The sequence below is a fragment of the Mesoplodon bidens genome (assembly GCF_964165515.1).
Source record: "Mesoplodon bidens genome assembly, chromosome: 3".
Classification (NCBI taxonomy): Eukaryota; Metazoa; Chordata; class Mammalia; order Artiodactyla; family Ziphiidae; genus Mesoplodon; species Mesoplodon bidens.
In genome coordinates this window covers 112,247,318-112,260,453 of record NC_138178.1, presented here as the reverse complement: position 1 = coordinate 112,260,453, position 13,136 = coordinate 112,247,318, and the positions used below count along the sequence as shown (strand labels likewise).

At 36.6% G+C, this 13,136-nt stretch overlaps 1 protein-coding gene across 3 annotated transcripts in view; it reads right to left on the bottom strand.

Moving 5' to 3' along the window:
• The window catches only part of ARHGAP5 (Rho GTPase activating protein 5), a 71,253-nt gene that overhangs the window by 24,730 nt on the left and 33,387 nt on the right, over positions 1 to 13,136 (bottom strand). For 2 of the 3 annotated variants that reach the window (XM_081229061.1, XM_081229060.1), the window contains exon 3: positions 12,232 to 12,379. In XM_081229061.1, the coding sequence (XP_081085187.1) occupies positions 12,232 to 12,379 (148 nt within the window). The remainder of the gene's footprint in view (positions 1 to 12,231; positions 12,380 to 13,136) is intronic. The other variant, XM_081229062.1, reaches the window with a different exon arrangement.

The following is a 13,136-nucleotide window of genomic DNA, read 5'->3' as shown; positions in this document are numbered from 1 at the left end:
AAATACACCCACACACCAAAACAACTAATAAGCTAATAAAAAAACTTCAGCAAAGTTGCAGGATAAAAGATAATCCCACAAAAATCAGTTCTATATAGTAGAAACAAACATTCCGAACATGAAATTAAGAAAATAATTCCATTTATAACAGCATCCAAAAGAATAAAATACCTAGGAATAAACTTAGCCAAGGAAATGCAAAACTTGTACAGTGAAAACTATAAAACAGTGTTGAGAGAAATTAAAGAAGACCTAAATAAATGGAAAGACATCTAGTGTTCATGGATTGGAAGACTTAATACTGTTAAGATGGAAATATTACCAAAGTCATCTACAGATCAAAATGCAATCCCTATCAAAAAGGAATAATAGGATGGCTAGAATTAAAACACACACACAGGACAGCTACATGTAAAAGAATGAAATTAGAACACTCCCTAACACCATACACAAAAATAAGTTCAAAATGGACTAAAGACCTAAGTGTAAGACTGGACACTATAAAACTCTTAGAGGAAAACATAGGAAGAAAACTCTTTAACATAAATCACAGCAAGATTCTTTTTGACCCACCTCCTAGAGTAACGGAAATGAAAACAAAAATAAACAAACGGGACTTAGTGAAACTTAAAAAGTTTTTGCACAGCAAAGGAAACTATAAACAAAACAAAAAGACAACCCTCAGAATGGGTGGGAGAAAATATTTGCAAACGAATCAATGGACAAAGGATTAATCTCCAAAATATATAAACAGCTCATGCAGCTCAATATTAAAAAAACAAACAACCCAATCCAAAAATGGGCAGAAGACCTAAATAGACATTTCTCCAAAGAAGACATATAGATGGCCAACAGGCACATGAAAAGCTGCTCAACACCACTAATTATTAGAGAAATGCAAATCAAAACTACAATGAGGTATCACCTCACACCGGTCAGAATGGCCATCATCAAAAAATCTACAAACAATAAATGCTGGAGAGGGTGTGGAGCAAAGGGAACCCTCTTGCACTGTTGGTGGGAATGTAAATTGATACAGCCACTATGGAGAACAGTATGGAGGTTCCTTAAAAAATTAAAAATAGAATTACCACATGAGCCCAGCAATCCCACTACTGGGCATATACCCAGAGAAAACCGTAATTCAAAAAGACACATGCACCCCAATGTTCACTGCAGCACTATTTACAATAGCCACGACATGGAAGCAACTTAAATGCCCATCGACAGATGAATGGATAAAGAAGATGTGGCACATATATACAATGGAATATTACTCAGCCATAAAAAGGAATGAAACTGGGTCATTTGTAGAGATGTGGATGGACCCAGAGACCGTCATACAGAGTGAAGTGAGCCAGAAACAGAAAAACAAATATCATATATTAACACATATATGTGGAATCTAGAAAAATGGTACAGATGAACAAGTTTGCAAGGCAGAAATAGAGACACAGATTTAGAGAACAAATGTATAGACACCAAGGGGGGAAAGTGGGGGAGTGGTGGTGGTGGGATGAATTGGGAGATTGGGATTGACATATATACACTAATATGTATAAAATAGATAACTAATAAGAACCTGCTGTATAAAAAAATAAAAATAAATAAAACACACACACACACACACACACAGAATATAACATGTGTTGAGGAGGATGTGGACAAATTTGAACCCTTATACATTGCTGATGGAAATGTAAAATGTAGAAAACAGTTTGACATTTCCTCAAAAAGTTAAATATAGAATTACCATACAACCCACCATTTCACTCCTAAGTATGTACCCAAAATAACTGAAAACAGGTATTAAACAAATATTTGTACATGAATGTTCACTTCTGCACTGTTCACAACAGCAAAAGGGTGGAAACAAACCAAATGCCCACCAATTGAACAAATAAACAAAATGTGGTATGTATCCATACAATGACACGTTACAACAGATGAATCTCAAAAACATTATGCAAAATGACAGAAGCCAGGGCTTCCCTGGTGGCGCAGTGGTTGAGAGCCCGCCTGCCGATGCAGGGGACACGGGTTCGTGCCCCAGTCCGGGAAGATCCCACATGCCGCGGAGCAGCTGGGCCCGTGAGCCATGGCCGTTGAGCCTGCGCGTCCAGAGCCTGTGCTCTGCAACGGGAGAGGCCACAACAGCGTGAGGCCCACATACCACCAAAAAAAAAAAAAAAAAAAAAAAAAAGACAGAAGCCAGACAAAAGGTCACACATTGTGTGATTCCATTTATATGAACTATCCAGAATAAGTAAATCCATAAAGACAGAAAGTAAGTTTATAGTTGCAGAGGATGGAGCAAGGGGGGAAAAGGGAAGGGAATAACCACTTAATTGGTATAGTTTTCTTTGGGGTGATGAAAATCTTTGGAACTAGATGAAGCAGTGGTTGTACAACAACATGGTAAATGTACTACATGTCACTGAACTGTATACTTTAAAATGGTTAATTTTATAATATATGAATTTCACCTGAATAAAAATGTAAAAAAAAAAAAGTATTCTCAGTCATCTAACCCCTGTAACTTCAAAGCTGATAACCATGCTTCCTTCTTATTAAAAATTTTCTTCTTACTGTTTTAGGGCTCCATTCTTTTGTGTGACCTTTTCTTCTCACTCTCTATGCTCACCCTGAATTTCATCAGCACATAGTTTACATTAATATCTATACAATGACAATTACCAAAGTCACATCTTAAGACCAAATAACTGGGCTTCCCTGGTGGCACAGTGGTTGAGAGTCCATCTGCCGATGCAGGGGACACAGGTTCGTGCCCCGGTCCGGGAAGATCCCACATGCCATGGAGCGGCTAGGCCCGTGAGCCATGGCTGCTGAGCCTGCGCCTCCAGAGCCTGTGCTCTGCAATGGGAGAGGCCCCGTGCCCCTGCCAGTCTGTGGAAAAATTGTCTTCTACAAAACCGATCCCTGGGGCCAAAAAAGTTGGGGACCACTGCCCTACAGGCACCTTAAGATTTAAGATGTACATAATATGAATCTATTACCAAACTGTCAAATCTGCTTTTCATACCATAATTCCTGTTTTCATTAATGGTGTACCACCTATAGTCACCCTAATATAGAATCTGAGAGGCATTTTTTTTTTCTTTTCTTTTTTTTTTTTTTTGCGGTATGCGGGCCTCTCACTGTTGTGGCCTCTCCCGTTGCGGAGCACAGGCTCCGGACGTGCAGACTCAGCGGCCATGGCTCACGGGCCCAGCCGCTCCGCGGCATGTGGGGTCTTCCCAGACCGGGGCACAAACCCATGTCCTCTGCATCGGCAGGCCGACTCTCAACCACTGCGCCACCAGGGAAGCCCGAGAGGCATTTTTGAGACTATTTCAACTCCTTATCTATCCTAAATAGTTTCTGAGACAGGACTATTACTCTTTCTTTTCAATCTCTCTCCACCACACTTTCTGTCTACTTAAAACGTATACTAATATTTCAAGGGTCATTTCCTAACTGGAACTTAGCACAACTTCAACTAAAAACTGTAAAATTTATATGAAACAACAGTTTTCAGACACTGAACTATAGGCAGCTCAAAACTAATCTGTAAGGAAAAAGAAGCAAATAAATTAAAATGTCTGAATGCCCCGATTTAGTGCCTGGAAACAGATTTTAGATAGCAGTGCAGAGAGGTGGAATCATAATGGCCCACCAGAGTTGAGAATATGGAGACAGGAGTTCAGAAAGGATGAGATGTCTAGAATTTGTGAGGTAGAGTACCAAAAAAAGAGGGAGAGATATATAGAGAAAGAGCCTCAGAGATATGCAGAAAAGACACTGGAGTCTTTGGTTGAATACTGCAAGTGTGTGAGAGGAAACTTTCTGAGGACAGGGGCTGAGACTAGTCCAAGTTCCATTCTCAAAAGACTTTTTTTTTTTAAGTATTGTTTTCTTTTTTTAATTGAAGTATAGCTGATTTAAGACCCTCTAATATGCAGGGCACTAAGTGAAGTCTTCACACCTTAAAGTAGGTCTAAATAGGGCTTCCCTGGTGGCGCAGTGGTTGAGAGTCCGCCTGCCGATGCAGGGGACACGGGTTCGTGCCCCGGTCTGGGAAGATCCCACATGCCGCAGAGCGGCTAGGCCCGTGAGCCATGGCTGCTGAGCCTGCGCATCCGGAGCCTGTGCTCTGCAAGGGGAGAGGCCACAACAGTGAGAGGCCCGCCTACCGCAAAAAAAAAAAAAAAAAAAAAAGTAGGTCTAAATAAATACTAGAATAAAAGCTGCCGTGGCTCTGCCAAAATAAACTTACAAGCAAGCCTAGAAAGGACCAGACTGACACACAAAAGGCTTATTAACACATGAAAAAACAAATCCAACACTCTTTAAAGGAACACTAGAAAATTCACCGCGCAAAATGAAAAATTCAAAATGTCTGATGTGAAATCAAAACCGCCAGTCAAAGAAGCAGAAAAATACAACCCATAATCAGGAGAAAAGCCAACAGAAACATAAACAGATCGAGAAATAAAATATGACAGAATCCATAAAACAAGGGCCTTAAAACAGCTATTATAAATTTTATAAGTATATTTAAAGATGTAAAAGAAAATATCAACATGATATTGATAAATGAAACAAATAAAAAAGAGACTTAAAATGGAACTTCTAGATTTGACCATACAGGGAAAAAAAAAAATCAGTGAACTAGAAGATATAGCAATAGATACACAGTCTAGGTGAAATGAAACACTGAAAGAAAAAAAGGTTTAAAAAAATGAAAAGTCTCAGTAAGCTGTGGAACAATTTTAAGATGTCTAACACCATGTAACTGGAGTCCATAACTGGGAAATAGAACAGGAAAAAATATTTCAATAATGGCCGCAAATTTGAAAATTATAAACCATGAGATCTAAGAAGCTCCAGAAACCTCAAGCAGAAGTGTTTTTTTTTTTAAAGCACACACTAAAATACATTTTTAATAAAGTTGCTAAAAACTAGAGAGAATAATGTTAAAAGCAGCTGGAAATCGAGGGAGAAAGGGGAACACATCATATACAGAGGAATACTGCTAAGAATAGCAGCAGATTTCCTTTTAAATATCATGCAGAAGACAAGAAGCAGTCTTTAAAAAGCTGAAAAGAAGAGCTTCCCTGGTGGTGCAGTGGTTACCCGCCTGCCAATGCAGGGGATACGGGTTCACACCCTGGTCCAGGAAGATCCCACATGCCACAGAGCAATTAAGCCCGTGTGCCACAACTACTGAGCCTGCACTCTAGAGCCCGCAAGCCACAACTACTGAGCCCATGTGCCACAATTACTGAAGCCCGCGCATCTAGAGCCCATGATCCGCAACAAGAGAAGCCACTGCAATGAGAAGCTCGCACACTGCAATGAAGAGTAGCCCCCGCTTGCCACAACTAGAGAAAGCCCACGCATAGCAACTTAGACCTAACGCAGCCAAAAATAAATAAAATAAATAAATAAAAAATAAAAAAGCTGAAAAGAAAAAAGAAATCCATCAACAGCCTAGAACTATCAGAAGAACAAAGTTGATGGACTACACTTCTCAACTTCAAAACTTACTAGAAAGCTAAAATAATGAAAACAAAGTGGTACTGGCAAAAAAGGATAGGCATAGGGACTTCCCTGGTGGTGCAGTGGTTAAGACCCCATGCTCCCAATGCAGGGGGCCCAGGTTCAATCCCTGGTCAGGGAACTAGATCCCACATGCATGCTGCAACTAAGAGTTCGCATGCCACAACTGAGAAGCCGGCATACTGCAACTGAGGAGCCAATGAGCCACAACTAAGGAGCCCACCTGCCACAACTAAGACCCAGTGCAACCAAATAAATATTTTTAAAAAATGGATAGGCATATAGATCAATGGAATAAATGTGGAAGTGCAGAAGTACTCATATTTACAGTCAACTGATTTTCAAAAAGAATGCCAAGGCAATTCAATAAGTGGTGCTTGGACAATGGATACGTAGACGCGAACGAATCAAGCTGGAATCCTTCTTTGTGCCATATGCAAAAATTAACTCAAAATGGATCACAGACCTCAATGAAAGAGCTAAAACCAAAAAACTCGTAGAAGAATATATAGGAATAAATCTTTGTGATCTTGGGTTTGGCAAAACCTTCTTAGATATGATACCATGTGCACAGTAACAAAATTTTTTTAAAAACTGGATTTCATCAAAATTTTCAACTTTTGTGCTTCAAACGATAGCAACAAGGAATCTTGGGAAAAAATTTTTGCAAGTCATATTGAAAGCAACTTGTATCCAGGATATATAAAGAGCTCTTAAACTCAACAGTAAGACAAACAACTCAATTTAAAAATGGTAAAGTATCTGAATATATACTTCTCCAAAGAAGATATACAAATGGCCAATAAACACCTGAAAATATGTTCAACATCATTTGTCATCAGGGAAATGAAAATCAAAACCATATGAGATACCATTTCATACCCACTAGGATGGCTATAATCAAAAAATCAGAAAACAAGTGTTAGCAAAGATGTGGAGAAACTGGAACTCTTGCATATTGCTGGTGGGAATGTAAAATGGTGCAGCCACTTTGGAAGACAGTCTGGTAAATTCCTCAAAAGGTTAAACACAGAGCTACCATATGATCTAGAAATTCCACTCTTAGGTATATATACTCAAAAGAAGTGAAAAACGTGTCCACACAAAACTTTTACAGGAGGGTTCACAGCAGCAATATTCACAATAGTCAAAAAGTGGCAAACAACACAAATGTTCATCAATGGAAAATTATTCAACAATAAAAATGAATGAAGTACTGATAGATGCTAACACTGGTGTTATAAAACACTATGTTAAATCAAAGAAGCCAGTCATAAAAGACCAGAACAGGTAAATCTATAGAGACAGAAAGTTAAGGGGGGGTGGGTGTGGAGAAGAAGGACTGACTGCTTAATGGGTGGGGTTTATTTTGGGAGTGATGAAAATGCTCTAAAACTGAAATTGCCAATGGCTGCACAATTCTATGAATATACAAATATACCACTGGATTGTACAATTTAAATGGGTGAATTGTAGAGTATGTGATATCTTTCAAAAATAAGGATAATTATCTGTTTAAAGCAAAAATTATGAACATATACTGTGATGTTTAAAACATATTGTAAAATTAAAATGTACAACAAAAGAACAAGGGATAGGAGGGTTAAATGAGCTGCTCCAAGGTTCTTAAGCTACATATCATGGTGGTGTAATGCTGCCTGAAGATGAACTGTGATCAAACAAACAGTGATAAAAATCACAAATGCACAATTAACTACAGTTCTGTACCTACACTGTTAGCCACATTTAACATGATTCTGAAGGAGCAGGACTGACCTTATGTACAAGTCCCCTTTTCCCGCAAAAATGAATGAAAAAACAAAGTCAGCATCTTTTAAACCAGTGGCCACATAGTGAAAACTGTACATCGTTGTCCATTCATTTAAAAAGCAAAGTCACTAGGATGGTATAAAAGTGATAACTGATGCCTTTTTAACTTTCTGAACTTTTTATTATTTCAAATTCTAGAGCACCACTAAAAAATCCTAACAGATAAATATAACTAATAACCCTGACATTAGAGTTAAAATAGAATAAAAAATATTCAGTTAATCCAAAAGAAGGCAGGAAAAGAAGAGAAAAGGAATAATGTTCACATGAGACAAAAAGAAAATAAAAACAAGATGGCAGATTTTAAACCAGTTATATTGATTATTACATGAAAAGCCAATGATCTAATAAACGCTCCGCTTAAAAGAAGTGGATTGGGCCTCCCTGGTGGCGCAGTGGTTGAGAGTCCGCCTGCCGATGCAGGGGATACGGGTTCGTGCCCCGGTCTGGGAGGATCCCATATGCCGCGGAGCGGCTGGGCCCGTGAGCCATGGCCGCTGAGCCTGCGCATCCGGAGCCTGTGCCCCGCAACGGGAGAGGCCACAACAGTGAGAGGCCCGCGTACCGCAAAAAAAAAAAAAAAAAAAAAAAAAAAAAAAAAAAAAAAAAAAAAAAAAGAAGTGGATTGTCAGATTCAGATATGCTATCCACAAGAAACTACGTTAAATATAAAGATACAAATGAAAGGATGAAAAACGATATACCACATAGACACTATTCAAAAGAAAATACCATTGGCTATGTTAATTTTAGATGAATGAGGCTTCAGAACAAGGAGAATGCTTCATAATAATAATAGGTCAGTTCACAAAAAAAGACATAATCCTAAATGTATGTGCAACTAAAAGAATTTCAAAACACATGAAGCAAAAACTAACAAAACTGAAAGGAGAAACAGACAAATCTCAATCATGATTTCAGATTTCAATAGTACTCAATTAAAAAAACAAGTCAACAAGAAAACCAGTAAGGAGAGACAAGACTTGTCGAATACTCTCAAGAACCTGACCTGACATTTATAGAACCCTTCACCCAATGGCTTAAAAAACATTCTGCTGAAGGCTCCATGGAACATTCTTCAAAACAGACACATTCTGGGCTATAAATAACAAGTCTCAATAAACTTACACTGAAATCAAACTGTTTTCCAACTACAACAGAATTAAACTAGAAATGAATAACAGAAAGATATCTGGAAAACATTTAGAAATAAAACACCTTTAATAATCAATGAGTTAAATTAAAAAGTCAAAAGGAAAATTACAAAGTATTTTGAACTGAATGAAAATGGAAACATATCAAGATCAGTGACACACAGCTAAAATAATGTTTACAGGAAATTTTTAAACATTTAACATTATAGTAGAAGACTGGTCAAAATCATTATCTAGCTTCCATTTTAAGAAACCATAAAGAAACAAAATGAAAGCAGAAAGAAGGAAAACAGAAAAGAAGAATTCAATGAATTTAGAAAAGGACGAGAAGAAAATCAATAAAACCAAAAGTTGGTTCTTTGAAAGATCAATAAAATTGATAAACCTCTCTCGAGGACCAAAAAAGAAATCAGTAATGCCAAAAACAAAAGAGAAGACAGATGCTACAGACATTAAAAGTATGATAAGGAATTTTATAAACCACTTCTGCCAACTTGAATGAAATGGACAAACTTCTTGAAAGACACAAACAATCAATGCTTACTGAAGAAAAATCTGTACAGCCCTGTATCTACTAAAGGAATTTAATGTATAGTTAAAAGCCTCCTCACAAACAAGATTCCAGGTCCAAATAGTTTCCCGGGTGAATTCTACAGAAATTTAATAAAGAAATATTACCATTCTATACAAACTTTTCCAGAAAATAGACTTCAGTCTATGATGCCAGGTTTACCCTGATAGCAAAACCAGACAAAGACACTGTAAGAAAAGAAAACTATAGACCAATATTTCTTAGAATGCAGAAATCTTTAACATTTTAGCAAACTGGATCCAGCGATAAAACATTGTGACCAAGAGGTGTATGACTAACCCAGGAACGCAAGGTTAATTTAAAGATCAACATTTAAAAATCAATTAATGGGGTTTCCCTGGTGGCACAGTGGTTAAGATTCCACCCGCCAATACAGGGGACACGGGTTCGTGCCCTGGCCGGGAAGATCCCACATGCCGCGGATCAACTAAGCCCGTGCACCACAACTACTGAGCCTGCGCTCTAGAGCCCATGAGTCACAACTACTGAAGCCTGCGTGCCTAAAGCCTAAGCCTGTGCACAGCAACGAAGACCCAATGAAGACCCCACAGCCCAAAAAAAAAAAAAAAAAAAAACCTCAAAAAAAATCAATTAATATAATTCACCACATAAACAGACTTTAATAAGAACTCTAGGATCATATCAACAGAAGCAGAAAAGCCACATGACAAAATCAACATCCGTTTTGGATAAAAATGCAGCAAACTAAGAATAGAAGGATTGGGACTTTCCTGGTGGTCCAGTGGTAAAGAATCCACCTTCCAATGCAGGGGACGCGGGTTCAATCCCTGGTCAGGGAACTAAGATCCCACATGCCGCAGGGCAACTAAAACCCACATGCCACAACTACTGAGCTCATGTGCCCCAACTAGAGCCAGCATGCTGCAAACTAAAGAGTCCTGGCGCTCTGGAACCCGCACGCCACAACTAGAGAGAAGCCCAAGTACCACAACGAAGAGCCCGAGCACCGCAACGAGAAAGATCCCGCGTGCCTCAACGAAGACCCCACATGCCTCAACTAAGACCCAATGCAGACATAAATAAATAAATAAATATCTTAAAAAATAAAAATAAATAAAAATAAAAGATCCAGTGCTTTCTTTAAAGAAATAGAATAGAAGGATACTTTTCAACCTGATAAAGAATATCTACAAAAAACTAAGAGCTAACATACCTGACAAAAGACTAGATGCTTTCTGAGGTGATAAAAATGTTCTATATCTTGATTGTGGTGGTGTTTATATGACTATAGAGTTATTAAAACTCATACTGTATAATTAAAATTGGTAAATTTTATTGCATGTAAGTTATGACAGTAAAGCTGATTTTTAAAACTTCCACCATATTTTCTTCAGGGTTGTTTAAAAGAAGGTTAGTCCTCTAAACAAGGGTGTTGATTATATTTACGTTACAAGTTAAACCTTAAATATGGAGATGGCTGTTCCAGTCCATAATGAGAATCTGATATTCAATTCTTAGACAACTGAGAATTTCTGCTAAAATGGATTAGCATTAATCAGTAACAAAATAATACATACTACTACATCAAAAGAACTAGCTTTAATCTTTATATAAGTATTCTTATGGTCTTATGGTACCTAAGTATACTTCTAACAAAGCACTTAAATATATAAATTACCTGCCAGTTGACTGAACTAACTCAAATGTTGCTAAGAATTGAACTAGAATTTTCATTTTATCTTACACTTGGAATTTATTTTCCTCAAGCCAAATCACTCAACTACAATGAAAATATTCAAGAAGTGGGACTTTTTAATTATAAAAATAAATGTACAAAATGCAATCCATTATTACTTTATTGCTATTTTCTAATCACTAAAGAAAAGTCTTTTTGAATTGCTCAGTCATATCCACAAGGCCTAATTATATTACTAGAGAAAATGAGATTTCTTTAACCGCAAAGCAGATAGCTAATATTATAAGAACCTCTGCATTTCTACTATGCTAGAGATGGACAGAAATACATAAAGAAATTTGCCTAATACTTCTGTTGAAGGAAAAAACAAATGATTAAAGGCATATCCAAATACAGGCTCTATAAATTAAAATTTATTAACTTAAGGGAGAAGATAGGCTATTTCAACTCTAATACCAGTGGATAACAGGTATTGCCCCATATTCCACTCGTTATTAAAACTGAAAGTTAGCACTTCTCACCAGACAACCTAATATGTACGTATAGAACTTAGCTGACAGTCAAGATTAAATGGTATGGCGTACATACACCTAAGTAAAAATGAGCTTGATTTTTTAGATAGGACATGGGCATCCTAACTTGTTTATTCTTTAAACAATACTTGTTTATCAAAAGAGGTCATTAAGAATAAATAAAGCTAAAATGAAATTAGGTCATGTTTTCAAACCATTAAATTTTGGAGTCCATTCAAATCACTGAAGTTTCATGGTTAACTTGTATTCATTTTAAATGCACATAAACATAATATTCTTCTGCCTTTATAACCCAACTCTGACTAGTCCAACCCTCAGTAATAGTTTCATCAGACAAAGTAAACATAAGAGCAGGCTTGTTTTTAAAACAGTGGGATATCTACACACTCCTTACAAATACAACTCAAACCATACAAACCATATTAAGCTAGTGCTGCTGAATAAATAGTAACATCACAAACAAGCTACCTCTTGCACATTCACAAATATTGCTATGAATTTTTAAAAGAAAAGTTCACGTGTAAAATGAGTTAAAAAATAGAATTAGACTTAAAATGTTGCAAACATTCAAATTACTGCTTTAAATCATATCTATGATTAAACAGTAGCTTAATTTAATAACTGAGTTATTCTAAATTCCAGAATAAGGTAAGTTTAACATTTTAGTATTTGACTTAGCCATTTAATAAAGAGAAGTCCAACCAAAGCATGACTGGCTAACAACGAAACTGCTTTCAAATATCAGATGGTTACATCTAGTATTAATACTCAAGATAATCAATCCTAATGAGAACGATACACCTCTTTCAAATTTTAGCTTGAATCAGGAACATTTGACAAACTATTGGTGTAGCAAAAGTGAAATTTTATATCAAACCTCTTGCAATGATACTTCTATCCTACCTGTATCTTCAATAAATTCCACACATTTTTCAACAAATAGTGGTATGGGCTTCTCAGCTGTAACCAGATCCTGGAGGGGCATCCCAAAGTAATTACTTTCCCAATTTCTACGTGTTGGTGGGTTGAAGTTCTTAGTTTTCTTTTTCTGCTATAAGAAAACATATTCAAGTTAAAACTATTAAAATTAATTTCCTTCAGAAAAACATTAGTATTAAGCAATGTAAATAAACATTTTGTATCAAAAGATACATTTAAAAGCCATATCCAACCTAAATGCCCATCAATACCGGTTCATTAAATAAATTCTGCTAGAAGCAGCAACGTGACCAAGAGAAAGAGACAAAAGTGAACAGACAAAAAAATGGCTGAATAGAAGAAACTTTTCCCTTTGGAAAATAATAGAAAACTGGATAGGTAGGGAAATTAGAAAAGATCATTTTTCAGTGCCAAGTGAAAAGGAGAAACTAGGAGTAAGCAATGCTCAATTCAGTTTCAGTGTGGTCTGTTGATTGGTGCATTTGTTATTTGGTCTTTGGGGAAGTTCCAAGTGAGATTTTTGTGCATAGCTATATTAGTAAGAATATAACATAGCTTTAATTATTGATTATACAATGAAGCTATGCAACTCCAGGAGTTTTAACCCCATCATTTCCCCCCTATCTATTGACTCTAGTTCTTAAATATTAAGGTAATTTTTATAAAAGAAAATAACATCCTAGTGGGAAAGGAGATGTTAGTCTATTAAAAATGTTTTATTAAGCACCCCCAAAAAGATGGTTTTTATAAGTAATGAACAAAACATTTTCACAATAATAAAAAAACAAAATTATGTAAGAATTTTCGAAGTTTAATTTCAATATTGCATTGGGAGTAAATGGGTTCTTAACCAGGGAGCGAACATTTCA